Below are 17,899 nucleotides of genomic sequence, written 5' to 3'. Positions count from 1 at the left end.
ACATAGTTAATGACATTGTCAATGAAGTGATCATGGCCATTGTAGAGGATGTGGTCATTGCAGGCATTGATTGAAGCATCACGTAGAGATTCCTATCAGAGAACACGAGACATCCGTTCGTAGAGATAAAACAACGACAGTGGCGTATTACCTTGTTGATAAAGATTACTAGACTCATAGGGTTGGTGATGCAAAGTGGTTAACATTAGTAGCCATCGGTACTGCTGAAGAGACGGAAGAAATTTCATGTGGCGACGTGATCGTTTTGCTAGTATTTTTCAAATTTTTGCCCTTTTTGATGAGACCAAAGAAATTTCTCTTTCCCTTCATGTTACAACTTCTATTGCTCTACTGGTCCACCTTGGATACTTCCTCTTCCTAGTGGCCTCAGGTTCGACCTCTTTCACATGCTTCGCCCTAGCAAGTTTCCTATCTCATCCTTTCTCACACAATTGCTTGTCCCTTAGCTCCTTCGCCTTCTCTCTAAGCTCTATCCCCTCTCTCTTCTCTTGCTCTACTCTCACCTTGCCGCATTTGCCATGTGATCCTCAAACAGTTCTTTTTCCCATTCGCGCCATGTAGCCACCATGCTAGCATCAGAAGGGTCAATCTCCTTATCAATCCACTCGATGAAGTCTCACATAGAACGCAATGACTTCAGTGCCAACAAATTATATGCTTTAATTACCAACTCATTATAATTTAACAACAATTCAAAATCCCAAATTTGTAACAACAGAATTTACCTCAACGGGCTTGGTCTTTGCCTTCCTTCCCTTAGGCTTCGGTTGCGGTTTAGGTTTCTAAGCACTATAGGCTTAGTTGCAGCACAACCAAGACTAGGAGGCTTAGGTTTCATTACCGCACTAAAACATGGGATGGGTTGTATCCGGTGGTGGTTGCTGCTTAGGGCAATAACCGGTTGTATCCTTCTTAAGCATCCTATGAACGATATACAAAATCTTACTACATCCAAATTAAATTTTATAGCCATACATACATGCGCTACCCACTGTGCAATTACTACCTTCATTTAGAAAAACATGAATTACGCCCTTGTGTAAAAAAAAACAACTATCACATTATCAATGTCATACTACAAATAGATTACTTTACATACATTGCCTTCTAGGGATTCCATTCACATTTCAAAAAAAGAAAAAAAGAAAAATTGCACCCTTGTCTACCGTAAAAAAAAAATGACAATATCAATGTCATATTACAAATAGATTATTACTTTACATATATTGATTTCTAGGGTTTCCATACGATGTCACATACTCACATAGAAAACTGAGTACGGCACACATGCTTGTACACTAGGCTGAATCAATTAGCCATTTCATCACAACAAAAATTTAAAAAACTATGCATATAGTCATTCTAGGTCGTTACTCCGATCTACACAAATAACCAACAAGGGAGGAGGAAGAAAGAGAAGAGAAGGGAGAGGTAAGAGAAGGGAAAGGAAAAGGTTGGGCCCTTGCCAGCCAGGACCTTGCCTGCCACATTGCCTGGCTCCGTCCCTCAGCCAGTAAGCTGCCAGCATGTATTATGTATTCCAAACTCGGCGCTAGGGTTGATGACACTGTCTCATGCCTCATGCTACCCCTTAGTGCCAAGCTTCTTGGTGCTAAGCTTTGGGTCTATTTACTGAAGTTTCTTAAGGGATATATTTGCAAAATAAGTTTTTAAAAAGAGCCAAAATGTAAAAAAATGTGTTGTTTTGCCTTGATCCATGATTGGACTATGTTGTCGAAGTAGGTTAGCAGCATGTCAGAGCAGTGCTTGATGTCGAACTCCTCGAAACCACTGATGATGGTGTCTATCGCATGCATTCGACAACTTAATTGATTTATTGATCTAAAGCATGCATGCAAATGTATCAAGATCGATGTATGCGTTCGATCTTGCTGTCATGTTGATGCTGGAATTGTTGGTCATTTTGAAACGGTGTTTAACAGAAGAAATTGATGAGCTTCATCTTTGCTACTAGCTCTTTTAATTGTTCACGTCAGGCTTTGCTCTTGTCAATGGTGGCCACCACCAGCATCAACAACCATGGCTGTCGGCGGGAGGTGATCAATGGTCCTCGCAACGAAGACAACGACGTCGAATTGTCGACGACAGAGGCAAAATAGGGTCTCACTGCTAAAAATAATTTGATCTAATACTAATTCTTGGAAAAATATAATCTATGAATAATATTTGGTAGCTAATTGATGCGGCGGTGTCGTAGGGAAATTTTGAAGATTAATCTCAACTGCCTTGGTGCGGCACAAATGGAAAATGACGATGAACCTACGATTGAATGACACGGCTCTAGCTACGATCCTAATACAACGTGAAAAATATTAAATATAAAATAAATAAGAAGATCTTTTATGCATATATATAGCGCTAGGACCATCTCCGTGGGTGTGCAACACGTGTGACTGCACAGGACTCCTAATTTTTAGGGCCTAACCGTCTTGGTGGAAGCAGTAAAATGAAGCACATCGACTTGTGTCGACTTAGGCCCTGGTTGTTTTTACTCAAGATTACTATAAACAGATGGATTATTGTGATAACTTATTATAATCCATAAGCTAGATTACTATAATCTAATAAGCATCTCCATAGGTGTTTTTTCGGATTATTGGTCGGCTAAAGACCCACTGCTTTTTGATATTTCGAAGTAATTATGCACCTTGCCACCACAAACCCAGTAATAGTTGAAGGCATTCCAGACTTTAGCCATGCAAATCTATTAATCCATCCTATCCAATAATCTGATAAACAAATTCTCCCCTAACTTATTATAAACGAGTTTATAGTGATCTAACTTAATAATCTAGTTTAGTTCCACTCAGGATTATTGTCGACCAGCCGTTTCAGCAGACCCTATCGTCTTGCCATCTAACTCCCGGTTGCCGCCCATGCCATTGGCAGCGCTGCTTCTATAAGACTAAAGTCCTGCTAACGGAGCACACAGGCACAACACGGCAGCAAGCTGAAGCTGGCCACATGACTGCAGTGTACGCCTGGTTTGGCTGATGACTAGTACGTTTTTGGTGACCTAATCCTAAAATTTCCCAATTTCTAATGTTCAATTCCCCATTTTGGTGCGTAGGTTTAATTTATCTAGTAGGCACATATCCTAAAATTTTCCAATTTCCAATTTTGGTGCGTAGGTTTAATTTATCTAGTATGCACATTATATTAATTTTTTCTACATCTAACATCTATCTATTGCTACATCCATCCCTAAATGTTTGACGCCGTTGACTTTTTTATATATGTTTGATCATTCGTCTTATTCAAAAATTTCAAATTATTAATTATTTTTATGTTATTTCATTTATTGTTAAGTATACTTTTATGCATATATATAGCTTTACATATGTTAAAAAAAAAGTTAAATAAGATGAATGGTCAAACATGTATAAAAAAGTCAATGGCGTCAAATATTTAGGGACGGAGGGAGTATTATCTAGTATTCGAATTTCAACCCATATCTTATACAATTGGATTAGAATAGCTTTATCTAGTATTTGAACTTTCAAGACAAGTCTTATACAATTCAGTTAAAAAATATGGCTTGGACATTAAAAAGCATAAAACTTCATTTACCAAGTAAGTAAATTTTTTTGTTCTGTTCCATGTTGCTCTAAAATATTTTGTGGACTCTAGTAAGTAAATTTTTTTGTTATGTTCCATGTTGCTCTAAAATATTTTGTGGACTCTAAGTTGTTATCATCTTATTTTGTCACTAAAGTTACGTACTCTCTGTTCCACATTTATGTGAATTTAATTCTATAACGAAATATAAGTATTTGCATTACTATTAATTGTACTTCATGTCCCATCAATTACGTCACATTTAAAATTCTTTTGATTTTATCCCTCACTTATCCTACCATCCCCATTCATTCCTCTTTATAATAGTCTTTTATTTTTGACTTTAGTCCATACTAAATAACCTAAAAATACTTACATTTTAGGATGAATGTAATTACTTGTTTAACATTTCGCACGGAGCTCCAAAATTTCTCGGGATGACCCTGTACATCATACTGTTAACTCTAGAATTTGGAAAATTATCGTTGGAGATTAAACTAGAATTAATGAGGATTAGATAGGAAACATGGCAATTAGACAGGAAACAATTGGAATACGAATCGGATACAACCGATGGAGTTTGACTCGGATGGGAAAAGGAGTCCGATTGGGCCTGGGAATCAAGCAGATGGATTCGAGAGTAGTTAGAATCCGTGTAACTTCGTTTTATCTAGATATTTGAGTTTGTTTATGTATTATCTCTATTTAGAGTTCATGTGTAATAGATTAGTCGTTAGATATGGATCCATGTTCGGTTAGTTAGTTAATTCTTGGGTATAAATATAGCGCCCTGTAGCTTTGTAAAGACATCAACTCTCATATGATCAACACGTGTTCAGCGCATCGCCAACTTTTCGACAGGAGCAAGCTCTCGGCGTGCGGTTTGTCAGCTTCACAATGTAGTTCGTGATAGTCATTTCATCGATCGGCTAGATAGGACTGCCTCGATTTAGTTCGATCTCCTATCTAGTAGTTTAATGAATTATCTAAGACTTGTTATTGCTTTGATCTGTCTTTGGCTCGAAGTATTTACAGGTTTTCGATCAAGGTCTTGCGAGTTATTTGTTCGGTATGTCAGCATGAGCACAATTAACTTGATTCTGTCTCGGTTTAGTCCGATCAATCTAGTTAGTTGGGTTTGTATTAACAGATCGGATCTTATTGCTGGAGTTCTAACCGGCATTATCTTGAGTAATTCATCTGTTTGCCTGCTAAGTTTATAGATCTTCATATTTTCTATAGTTATATCGAATTGGACCGCGTAATGTCTCGGTTTGGTCCGATCTATGTAAATTTGGTTTGATCTATCTATAGAAGCTCGTTCGATCTATTAAATTTAACATGTAAGTCATTGGATTATGTTGGGTTAATGGTTGATTCCCTGTATATCGCAGCATTACATTGGCTTCATGCATGGTTATGTTTAAATCTGAATTGTCTTGGTTTAGTCCGATCTTATAGGTTTAATATAAATATGCATGCAGTTATTTATTATTGTTTTATGCTGGTAATTAGTCTAGTAATGCAGTTTTACTATATTTAATTCATTTGACATCCTATCGGCTGCTGACTACGCATGCGATAAGTGCTAAATCGGTTCAATCGGCTGATTAATCTTAAAACTATCTTGGTTAGGTCCGATCTTTTAAGATAAGTTGGTCGATTGAACTATTTAGTGGTTATCCTACTCATAATTCAGCGATAAGATATATTTTCATGAAATTCCTGTAAAGCAGATTGTTTAACGTATCGGCTAGGGTCCTAAAGCTATATTGGCTATCTGGCCGATGGGGGCTTTAGGTTTAACAATTTCCTGTCTTATCAGTTACAGGATCAAACTAACTGACACGTCTGGTTTCTAAGATTTAGGTCTTACACTGGAGCGTTCTGAGAAGTGACTCACAGGCCTACATGTGTGACGTGTCAGCGATCTCATTTTGACGTCAACACATATATATATAAGATAAAGACTTGGAGTACAAGACAAATATTCTATTTCATCTTTTTAGGAGTTTATATCTATGTATAGAGCTTATATTTGAATCCGATGACTCTAAACACATATATCTATATCTCTAACAAATGCTAGTGTTGCTTAGAAACATAAACATCTACACTATTGATTTTGAGTCTGCAGGCTATATATCCACTTATCCTTTTGTGTTCTGTTTTTTTTGAATCTTTTTATAATTTTGAACTCCTAACTTAATTTGGTCACACCATTCTTGTTGTTTAGTACAATTCTAGCTTATAGTTTCACCAGAAAAAAATCGACTTCAAAATATACAGTGCGTATGACACGTTGACACCCTACGCATGCATCGCGCATATATATGGTACACCTCGCGTGCCGCAAAGTAGAAACCTGGCTGGCAGTTAATTTGATCCAAGCTTTCTGCACATCACGAAGGTGCTTGGCTTCAGTGTTCGTCAAAGTGGAACAACTAAGCGAATCACTTTATTTTGGGCCGATGTCCTACATTGAAGCAGGAAAAAAAAGCAAAAAAAAAAGAAAGAAAAATAAATACAGTGGACCACCCGCTCTTAAATAAATAATTTTCACTTTACTATTGATCAAACGTTTGATTTATTGTTTTTCTGTCAAACACGTGCGCACTAGATGAGGGTTAGGGGAGAGCATGTATGGAATTTTTGACTTTCTTACATATCTTTAAATTATCATCCAACATCATTAATCGGATTTGATTGATGAAATTAAAATTTTTAAACATTTGATTAATAGGCGGACCATAAATAAATAAATGGAGTCGATCTGATGGAGCAATGGGCACATAATCTTGAATTTTTGCTTGTACTCGAAGCAAAGTGTTCAATATTCTGATGAAAAAAAATAATGGATCCGTCTACTTATCAAATAATTGAAAATTATTCACTTTTGCTATTGATCAACCGTTTGATTTTTTTTCTATCAAACACGCGCACAGTGGGGGCTAGGGGAGGTCGTGTATGAACCTTTTGACTTGCGTGCGCGTGTTCAGATTATCATCCAACAACAACAGTTACCGGATTTAATTGATGGAATTAAAATTTTCAAACATTTGATCATTAGACGGACCTTAAAACATATTTATAGATACACGGATCAAACTAGATAAAGCCAAAACATGTTATAATACGAGGGGAGAGAGGATATTAATAACACATCCGTATATATAAATATGTTTTATATATGAGTTTTTTTTTGTCATACTTAAAATGTATTTTCAAATATTAAAAATTTAAGCGTAAAATTATGATAACAACTTTACACTAAATAATATGATACCTCAGAGTACTTATTAACTACATAAAAAAAGCTCTTTATATATACGTGGGTGGGATAGCTACATCTGATAGCATGTATGCATGCAAGATCGAATCGGTGGAAATGCGGTGCGACGACATCTACACGAGCAACTCGACGACGTACCAGTTCTGCCACGGGCAGTCTTCGCGGCCATGGTTCGTGTACGCCCTGGAGGCGCCCAACGGCCACAAGGCCGAGGCCGCCATCTTCCTCGCGTCGGCCGTCATGTTCGTGCTCGGCGCCCTCCTCTTCGGCCTCAGCCTCCTCGGCCGCCTCTCCGGGCGCGCCGCCCTCAACCCCACCGTCCGCGTCTTCCTCAACGCCTCCTTCGCGCTCTTCCTCCCGCTCATGTCCTACATGTTCTCCCAGGCCAAGGACGAGGCCAGCAAGAAGCAGCAGCAGCTGGTCGCCGGCGGCGGCGGCGGCCAGCCACAGCTGCCGTTCAGCGCCCAGGTGATCCTCATCTGGATGCTCCTCGTCGAGCTGCTGCGCAAGAAGGTGGACGCCATCCTCGCCGCCATGAGCTCGTCGTCGCTGCGCGCCGTCCACCAGCAGCAGACGCTCTGGGACGCCATTGACCAGATCGTCCGCATTGGGTGGATCGGCTACCTCATTTATTCGTACGTGCACGGGTTACGGAAGCCCAAGTGCACCATCCTCTGGGTGCTCACCCTCATCAAGGCCGGACAGAGGGTCGCCGCCGTCGAGGTCGCCAAACGTTCCTTCACCGTCGGCAAGAACGCAGAACTCGTCGTGGGTTACACTGCCCAGATGATCGACGATGAGGACACTGGAGACGCGCCGGAGAGCGGCGCGGCACTTCTGAGCAAGTGTTGGTACCCGGTCATGGGGGAGGACAGGCTCAAGCGGGAAGTTGGCCCCGATGGCTACCGGGTGGAGCTACCGGAGTCGGAAGAGAAGAAGGATCTCATCACCGTGGGAGACATATGGCAGCTGTCGGAAGGAAATGACGACGGCGGCACGGCGGACGCGTTGCTGACGGACCATCCCAAACTGAAGGATCTCTGCCTCGCCTTCGCTCTGTTCAAGCTGCTGCGCGCGAGGTTCGAGGACCTCGACGTCGACGAGAACGTGGTGGTAAAAAACCGCGACCTCATATTCCGAGGGCTCCGCGACGGCGACAACGACGACGACGACGACCATGCAGAAAGGGCGTTCCACGTGATCGAGCTGGAGCTCAACTTCGTCATGGACTACTACCACTCGGTGGTTCCCGTGGTGCTGTGTAGCCCGTGGTTCTTGGTAGGTAACTACATTTTCGTGTTCCTCATCGTGGTGAACCAGGCCGTCATGGTGCTGTTCATCACCGGCAATGGCCGCCTGTTTCCCATCATCAGCTGCCTCGCCCGCGACGTCGTCATGCTGTCACGGCGGGCGATCGAGCTATTCCGGTGCATTGGCCACAAGCTAGTCAGGACCATCAGCGTCATGTTCTCGTCCTTCAACATCCTCGTCTGCCTCATGCTCGTCCTCACCTTCATCCTCATGGAGGTGTGGGAGTTCGTGGTGTACGTGTTCTCCGACTGGTTCTTGGTGTCCATGCTGTGCGAGTACGCGCGTAGGCCCAAGTGGCGGTCGTCGCCGAGGGTGCGGAAGGCCTTCCGCGCGCTGCTGTGGGCGAAGCGGCTCGGCCGGCGGCGGCCGCCGCGCGCCGGGATGCGGTTCAACCAGGTGTGCGTCCTCGACCTCCGGAGGCACACGCCGTGGGTGATCGTGTCCAAGTTGCTGCAGCAGCGGTTCCTCGGCATGGCATCGGTGCCGGTGCCGGTGGAGGTGAAGCGCGCGGTATTCCGCTCCCTCGCGGCGAAGACGGGCGGCGCCGAGCAGCTCAGCAACGGGGTGGCCGTGCTTCACCGCCGTGGCCGCCAGGACCTCCTGTGGGCGTGCGAGAGCAGGAGCGTCACCCACGTCATCCTCGTGTGGCACATCGCGACCAGCCTCTTCGAGATGAAGAATGCCGGCGGCGGAGGAGCGGTAGAGACGAGGAGCGCGGCGGCGGAGGAGGAGACGATCGCGTCGACGCTGTCCAGGTACTGCGCGTACCTGGTGGCGTGCGCGCCGGAGCTCCTCCCGGAGAACACGGAGGGGTCGCAGCGCGTGTACAAGTCGGCGAAGCGTGCCCTGCGGCGCTCGCTGAGCAAGAAGCGGCGGCGGAGCAAGTCGGAGAGCAGGCTCGACCGAGTGATGAGGGTCGAGGAGGTCTCCGACCCCGACGAGGCGGCGAACATGGGCGGCGAGCTCAGGAAGCAGCTGTTGGAGGAGTGGCGCGGTTCCGACGGCGACGGCAGCAACGTGGCACGCGGGTGGGCGCTGCTTGCGGAGGTGTGGACCGAGCTGGTCGTGTACATCGCGCCGTCGGAGAAGATCGAGGGCCACGCAGAGGCGCTGGCGCAGGGCGGCGAGTTCATCACGCTGCTGTGGGCGCTCGCCACCCACACCGGCATCACCCGCTAATGTCTACTTGCAGTTCTTATTCTCTTAGTTTTGTTGGAGGGCAGGTGGTGGGCAGGTGGTTTTAATGATGCCAACCAGGTGGGAGGAGCTGAAGCCTCCGTAGCCCGGTGGTAAATATAGACATACAATACATGTTCATGTTAAGTAGTTTTTGTTGACTTTTTAATCTATGTTTGATCATTTGTCTTATTTAAAAAATTTATATAATTATTGACTATTTTATTATAGTTTGTTTTATTACTTAAAAATAACTTTAAGTATGATTTATAATTTTATATGTTTTAACAAAATTTTTTAATAAGACGAAAGTTCCCTCGTCCGGTCAACGGCGTCTTAAAAAACGGAGGGAGTATCTGTTTATTATTTGCTTACTCTATTTATTAACACGAAAGTCCCCTCGTCCTGTCATGTCACTTAAAAGATATTTTTAAAAAATAATTGAGCAATATGTGATATCTCGGTCGACATATACAAGTACAATCAAATTTCTTATTTTTGTTTTCAAATGATAAGTTTGTATGGTGATATATCACATAATGATCTACTTGTCTATTTTTGATTAATTTTTAATAACATTTTGGTTATGTTTAAAATGCTGGTATTTAAAAGTGAAACAACTCATTTCCTTCATTTTTTGTTTTAAAATCCTCCGCACCGAAAAAGCCTGACGCTACTGCAGATAATATCTTTACAGGCGGTCAGATTTTATTTTTGCATGTAGGCTATTTTGCCCACCAAGCTCTTTCTATCTACTAGTACTGTACCTGTGCTAACGCTACGGTGGTATCTAATAATGTAAATCAATCAACTAAAGAAAGTAGCACTATTAGGCTAAAAGTCCATTGGAGGATTGGCAATTAACTTCATGAGATGTAAAACATCATCAATTCAAATTCATACACAAACATTTATGCAACTAACATCCTCATCTTAAAAAAAAATTGACTTGAGGGATTGACTCGAGGGATTGACTTGTATATTCAGATGGATGGAATGAGACAAATGGAAAATGGAAAACCATACTAAGGGTGAGTTTCAGAGTGAAGGCGGAAGAAAGAAGATCATGCAAAATGAGATATCTGATCAATAAATGATAAGGTAAGTATTACCTATTACAAACTTGAAAACTGAATTAATATTGTTTTTAAAAGTAATTTGAAATATAACTTTTTCTAAAAAGACACACATAACTTAACAGTCTGGAAAGCTTACTGAAATAAATTGCGTTTTTTCATTTTCCCTTTATAAGGAATGCGACATGAAGCTTATCGTCATTCTCTGATAAATGAAAAACTTCATTCCAATAAATGAAAATAGTTTCTAGTTCTCACATCATCATCCTGGGGTGAATTTGATAAATAGATTATCAAAATTACATTACCATTCAAAAATAAAATGAGTTTAGTAAAAGGAAACAAAATAGAAAGCAATATTCATACATTAAGGTGTGACTGCAAAATGTCATAAAAAGAAAAATACATTCTTGAGCTCAGTAAGACCAACATACACAGCAATGCAATCCAATCATCCATCGTCTACTATTCTACACACTACATATAGCTATTCACTGCTCTTCTTGCTCAAAGCACAACTTACAAGCCACTTACAAACCTGGAAGGTCATCTTACCTGCTACAGGATTAACAAAAAAGAAGCAGAGTATATATTATGATGGGCAAATGATACGGTGTGGAGTTATAGACTGATTTATAGCAGCATATCAGAATTGCAAATTACGAAGGAAAAAAATGATGCGAGGACTAACCATACACATCAGAATTTCCAGTGGAGCCCTCTTTCCAATAAGGTGGGCATATGGTGTACCATGGTTCCTCTTCGCTCCATGCTCATAGGGCTGCTTGTTCAATCTCATTGTAACCTGTTCATCCACCACAGCATAACATTCCTTCGATCTTTCAGTTTTGAAATAAGTGTTGTTTATGAACACACACAAGAGTATGGATGCTTACACTGGAAATGCGAACCAGGTGCTTGCCGTGATATTATCTTACCAAATCAAGATATTGACAATATGACCAGACATTATCACTTGATTGTGCATTCAACATTGATTCTAGACCTCATAGAGTACAACTGACTGATAAAGAAAGGAATTATGTGCATTGAAGAGGAGATATAATTCACACGGGCTCATCCAAGTTTTCAACCAGAGTCATGTTCCAAATCAGAACAATCCTACTACTCACAGATTATGTAAAAGATCCCAAGAATTAAATTCTCACAAGTTAAAGATCACGAGTACGCACTATATTCGTATATCAAAAAAAGAAAAACACAGATGTCGTCGTTTCACACGGTAATTGCTTTCTAGCAATTGGGAAGGATTGGTAACTGTTAGTATAGTCCTTATTCTGGTTAGTTTTTAGTTATATTAGCTAGTTAGCAGTAGTAGCTTTCCTTAGGCAGGAAGCTAAATGTTGTAGCAGTCACTTTGTTTCGCCTATAGTATTTTAGTCAATTTTGATTTTACATCTAGCTGGAATACACGGTTGACAAACTGACTTGACCATGTACTCCTACTATATATATCACCCATTCAGTTGGAATGGAAGACAGTTTCAGAAACTAAAAAACCTCTATTCTGCTCCTGCTTCAGTTCTCTTCTTCCACCAGCCTCCTTTGTTAGGCTATTTTAGATAAAAAAAGCTTCAATAACACGAGGGCTATGGACTCCTCGATCGAACATAGTGCCTGCCTTTCACTCTAGTGCAGTGCACTATTTTCCACTAATAATCACATGTAAATCTAAACAAAAGGTTAGATGACCAACTTATATTTCAGGGCAAATTTACACGATAACATCTGGTAATCCATGTTTTTAACCACCAGGGTTTTTCTGCTCATGAAAGATATGAAAATAAATGAGCTAATTTAAAAGGGGATACAACTGAATATGTTAATTGGGGCATAGTTCATTTCAGAACCATACACATTCCAATTCTTCACACTAAAAAACAGTGTCTAAAGTTTGAGGACAAAATGATCAGCACTAACCCACACATCTAAGTTTCATCCCCTATCTCCTTCTGAACTTTTCATACATCTAAGGCTGGTGCACTTTGAAATGTTGATTTCTATTTCTTTAAACAAAAAGAAGACCGAAATACACAAATATATGGCGGTGTATACCTTGCTACCTGCCCAGAATACAAACATCCAGTCAACAAAAAAAAATCAGCAATAGATCTTGAGTATATACAGGTAGACAAGATAGTGATGTACCAACTAAAGTAAATAACAAATTTTGGAGCTACACACGAATTACATATGAAGTAACTCCATTTGCATATTAATAGAAATATCTTGTTTAAAATAAACAAAAAAACCATGGTCAATATAATATAATCGACGGTATTTCTTCCCAAAATCCACATCCTAGTAAAAGCACTCCATATAGACCATTGGCACCACATGAATTAGGTTTAATCGAATGGCACACCCGTAAACAAATACTGACCATATCAATTGGTGCGCCATGAGAATGGAGGTCTCCGGTGACATGGCAGCACCATATTTCCCTCTCATATGTCCCAAAGATCATCTTGTTGTGAGGCACTATCTTGATTATTGAGCACCTGGTGCACAGAGGCAGCCGGCAGTGGCACTTTCTTCTCATTTTAAACATACTAAATCAAGAAACAAATACAAATTAACTGTAAGAAATGACTGATAAGAGGAGCAAGTAACATAATCATACACTGAAATATTTAATAAGATTATGTTACCAACATGCGGTGGGGAGGGTAGGTAGGGACAAAAATACATTAGTACATAATTCAAAAAAAAATTGTGAAAATGACACTACCACTTTGACACAACACTATATCTTTCTCCTTTTAAGATCAGGCATGGGCTCAGCTCATTTGCAGTTTGCTTCATACTTTACGAACTTGAAAAATAAGATAATGATAACACCATGCACGATAGGACATCTTTGGCATGACAGACAATTACCTAGGCGAATTGAAAGCTTTTAGGATAGAAATCTCCATTACACCCTCAAACTTCCTTTCCTGTAAAGTGCTTCAGAGAATTAACCAAAGAAGATTAGTAGTAGGTGCTTGAGAGAATTAACCAGAGAGAAGATCAGCGACCACCTGCATACATTTATGAGCATGGATTTAGTGGGGCGCTTTCAACGATGTTATCCATTACAGTAGGCTGATGGGTGAAGATAAGTGCACGCATACATCACGACAAATTACTATAAACAGTATTGATCGATGAGGTGTTAATATTTTGCAAGAAAGTAATTAGGTGTTTGGGAAGGGAGTGATGCCGGGGAGGAGGAGAAGGGAGGAGACGTTGGCGTGGGGAAGGAGGCGGTGAGCACGTGAACAAGGCCACCGGTGAGATCGGCGGCCCACGTGGGCCCGAGCTGACGCGGTACGGCGACTGGGGGGGGCGAAGAGGGCGACGACGAGGATGGAGGCGAGGGGTCGGCGAATTGGGGGCGGAGACGACGACAACGATGGAGGGAGGCGGCGCGTCCGTGACTTGGAGGTGGAGGCAGCAGCCGCGACGACGACGATGAAGGGAGGCGTCGGTGCGGTGGAGGCAGGGTGGAGGCGACGGCCGAGGCGATGACGACGTAGGGAGGCGGTGCAGGCGGTGGAGGAGTGGCGGGGAGGACCCCGTGTAGAGGCGATGGTGGTGGCCCAATGTAGAGTAAGAGGTGGCCTCCGCGGCGACGACGATGGAGGGAGGCGGCAGTGCGGTGGAGGCAGGGAGGAGGCGGCGCGGGCAGCGTGGAGGCCGAGTGAGGGGTGGAGGTGACGGGAGGTGGCGGTGGGGGGAGCGAAGTGGGGGCGGCTAGGGTTCTGGGCAGGCGGGTGGCGACGTAGGCGGCGTACGCGGTCACGGAGGCAGAGATAGAGGAGGTGCGTGCTATGAATAGATGGGAGACAGGGAATAGATCTGAGCCGTTCGATGGATGCAGATGATATCAGCTGTTGGATCTGTCCAATAAGTAAATGAGTAATGATTGAAACCTCTTGGTGCACTATAGGGTAGATAATAATAAGCCTCTATGCAGGCGGGCAACCCACCTTCTTGGGGTAATCAGAATTTATTTGTGCATGTGGCTATTTGGCCCGCCTAGCTCTTTTGTCAGCAAATAATAAGCCTCTATGTCGGCAGACAACCCACCTTTTTAGTATAATCAATTATCCTAGGTGGACCATGTTAAATATTTTTATTTTTAGCACCTTACACACTCACAGACCTATATATTTTAGTGTCGATGATCTGGATTAGCAGTAAACTATGCAGGTGGGGTTACCCACCCCCTCTGCCTGCTTGGATGCCATGCCCATTGGGACCCCTACTCCCCTTATATACCAAGGGGCAGAGTTACAAATAGAATTATAATATGATAAGATAAAGCCTATGCATCCCAGATAGGGTTAAAGCCAATAATACCAGGATACAATCTAGAGATTGGTAAACTCCTCACTGACTCAATATGAGGTTACATTTAACTCGTATCCGAGTATCCCATAATTAGCAACCATGTTTTTTAATCATGGTATACACATATGTTATTTATACGATTCAAACCCAAGATCTTGTTCCACTTGCACCCATCATCACCACTAGACTATGAAGCACTTGGTGGTTAAAAACAAGATGCTATTATTTTGACTTCACTTCTCCAAAACTTATAATACTTATAAATAATGTTTAACGAAAATATAATCATTACAAAGTTGTAGATATAGTTAAGTTCTATAACTTTCATATAAATTATATCTTCATTTGAGATCATTTGAAATGTAGATATGAGATTTTATATAAAAAATACGATATGTTATATAGAATATCTGGGCCTGTAAAACACATCAAATGAAAAAAAAAGGTCAATTCCAAAGTTTTAGATTCATCAAGACCAACATTTTTTATATAAAATTTATCTTTATCCAACTTTACATGAAAAATTTTGTGCAAATTGTATTATATCAAAATTTAGATTATTGTAGGTGGACCATTAAGAGGCCAGCCTACAATAATAAGCTTTCCCAACCCGGCCTCTTTGTAGCCTGTCTGCAATAGTGTTGTTATTTTCCTAAATGGTCCTCTTATTGGTCCTCATGCAATTGTAAGTTTTTGTAGGCAGGATGTATTCTTCCCTCACGGTTAACAACATCACAAAACGGGAACTCTAATGGTCCATCTAGAATTTGATGAGGGTGTCATCCAAAAATCGATTTTGTCGTAGTGTGGGTGACATAAAAAAAAGAACGTCGGATCCCTCTCGAGAGAAAAAGATCACCTACCTTTATTCAACTATACTCTATATTGCACTTATAGTAGGCGGATCTGCCTCTCCCAAGCACGCCTCTCCTAAGCCCAGTGGTGCTAGATCCACCACCACCACCGCAGCCCCTTCCCTTTGTCATTTTAGTCATTGCCCTTCGCCACCTACAAACCTAGTGAGGGGAAGAGCGGGTGGGTGGAGAGGTATGTCCTCCCCTTTGCTGTCAACCCTTCACCACCTACAAGGTTAGGACTTATTTCTATGTACCCAGACACTATCGAGAGACCGTGCCCTGCTGTTCTATCAGCATGGTTACGACTAATTTATGAACTCTTACGTCATATACCCAAACATGGAGGATTATATATAAAGGATGAACACGACTATCACCACCTACAGTCTACCTCTACAACCTGTGTTGCACACCCACATTCAACGACGTTTAACCAAACAAAGCATGCACCATGCTTGCATGGCCAAACAATACTCTAATTCCCCTATATGATTCCAACCCTCCAGATTGACAAACATAAATATAATTGAACCAATGTGATGACATAGATTGATTAGCCTAAACTTACATAATATAAGGCATGTGTAGGAACTAAACAAGAAACATATAACTGACAAAGCACCATATGAACCAAACACATCAATGAGCAAAGAAGATAATTGCATATCTTAAAGTCTTACAAAGGGGAAAGAGAGCTATACTTGGATCTCCAGGAAGACATGGCAACCAAAGGGTAAAGCTACTCTTAGCCTAAACTCCACTAGTCTAGAGATAAATACAAATCGAATAGAGAATGATTGTTTGGTGTGTGTTGAAATGAGAATTGACCCACCTATTTATACCAGCTTAATGACGATTGTGTGAGGTGGTTTCACCCATAACAGTTCTAGGGATTAAACAAGGAACCTCCACGTGACGACCGACGGTTAGAGGACAGAGGCTAGGTCAGCTGACATAGTGGTTCAGCCAAACTAGGTCAACGTCCTTTAGCCACTGACTTTGTTCTTGAGTTTGACAAGTGGGTCCTTTTATAAGCACATGTTGAATTGACCTTACTTATGTTGATATACTCTGGTTTATAAGCACAGGTGGGCCTATAAACTCTCTTGTGGTTTAATTGCTGCATGTGTGCTTATTCGTACGTCGGATGTATTTTCTCCTTAATTTGATATATAATCCCTGCATTATACATAATCTCTAAAAACAAGCAGAACAACAATTTTTCTAAGCAAATTTGCAGGTAATAAATACATGCTTTTGTTTTATTTCTGAGATAACTGAAGCCAAAATTTGGTACTTAACAACCGTTAATACTTACTAATTGAAAATTTAATAACTCCATATATTCTGGTGGAAGACCAGTCATGGACTTGATTAGTGGATGCATATGGTTTAATCTTTTTTTACCAAAGTGAGAATTTCTAGGTTTTTATAATTAGTGTTGGAATTTCTAGCTTATACCAGTGAGGATTACCCTTGTTTTGGAAAGCACCTCCATAGGTTTCAGCTAAATATTGTTAACAAATATTGTATCTTGATATCCTTGCCATGATTGAAGGTCCTAGGTAGTATGGACACTGATCGACCAATGGTTATTTTAAGGTGGAGCTTTAGTTCAAGTAAAAAAAACTAAGTTTCAATGCGAATAAAATTTAGTTTATTTAGTTGTTATTTTTCACTTGGCAGATTGATGCAATTTTACAAAGACTACTCATTTTTGTACTAGTTTTTCACCTTCACTTCCATAGTCGTGGTACAAATGTCAGATGAAGCTAAGAAGGGTTTGAACCTTGAGAATATAGGATTAGGCCTCTCATTCCCACATTCTGAAAGAAAAGTATGTCTATCTCTTGAACATTGATAATATAGTACAATGTATGACGATGACACCCTAGAGAACCCTTCCAGTTTTTTTTCTGAGCGACCTCTAATTTCATTGAATAGAGTAGAAACAAATATAAGATTACAGTCTTGAGAGAGTATAGCCAAAAAAGAAAAAGGATCAAACCACCATGCTCCAACACCAACACACACCATCGGATTGGCACACCACTTGTCCACACCATCGGATTGGCACACCACTTGTCGATGCTAGGTGTGACCAAACGCCACAATACTTACAAGAAAGCTAAAGCCAAAACACACCCCAACATCTCCATTTAGCTAACAACACTTGTGGCCTTAGTGAGAAGGATAGGAGAGGTGTGGATCCTCAAACAAAATCACTA

General features: G+C 41.4%; 2 protein-coding genes across 4 annotated transcripts; one reads left to right on the top strand and one right to left on the bottom strand.

The window, feature by feature from the left end:
• Nucleotides 1-6,988: 6,988 nt before the first annotated feature.
• Nucleotides 6,989-9,382, top strand: LOC102713487. The gene has a single exon (XM_040527159.1). The coding sequence runs from the start codon at nt 6,989-6,991 to the stop codon at nt 9,380-9,382; it is 2,394 nt and encodes a 797-aa protein (XP_040383093.1).
• A 1,388-nt stretch (nt 9,383-10,770) lies between these two features.
• LOC107304727 lies at nt 10,771-13,553 on the bottom strand. Of its 3 annotated transcripts, none has more exons than XM_040527235.1 (5): nt 13,508-13,553; nt 13,357-13,415; nt 12,860-13,028; nt 11,147-11,260; nt 10,771-11,013 (listed from the first exon to the last, which is right to left on the bottom strand). In XM_040527235.1, the coding sequence occupies exons 1-5, from the start codon at nt 13,517-13,519 to the stop codon at nt 11,002-11,004; spliced, it is 366 nt and encodes a 121-aa protein (XP_040383169.1). In that variant the 5' UTR covers nt 13,520-13,553; the 3' UTR covers nt 10,771-11,001. The 3 variants fall into 3 exon arrangements, with proteins under 3 accessions (XP_040383169.1, XP_040383170.1, XP_040383171.1); XM_040527236.1 differs by having other exon boundaries at nt 10,771-11,010; XM_040527237.1 differs by lacking the exons at nt 10,771-11,013; nt 11,147-11,260 and adding an exon at nt 12,220-12,539.
• Between the last annotated feature and the right edge of the window lie 4,346 nt (nt 13,554-17,899).

This window comes from Oryza brachyantha, chromosome 8 (genome assembly GCF_000231095.2).
Source record: "Oryza brachyantha chromosome 8, ObraRS2, whole genome shotgun sequence".
Taxonomy (NCBI): Eukaryota; Viridiplantae; Streptophyta; class Magnoliopsida; order Poales; family Poaceae; genus Oryza; species Oryza brachyantha.
This window is presented reverse-complemented; position numbering and strand designations above follow the sequence as displayed.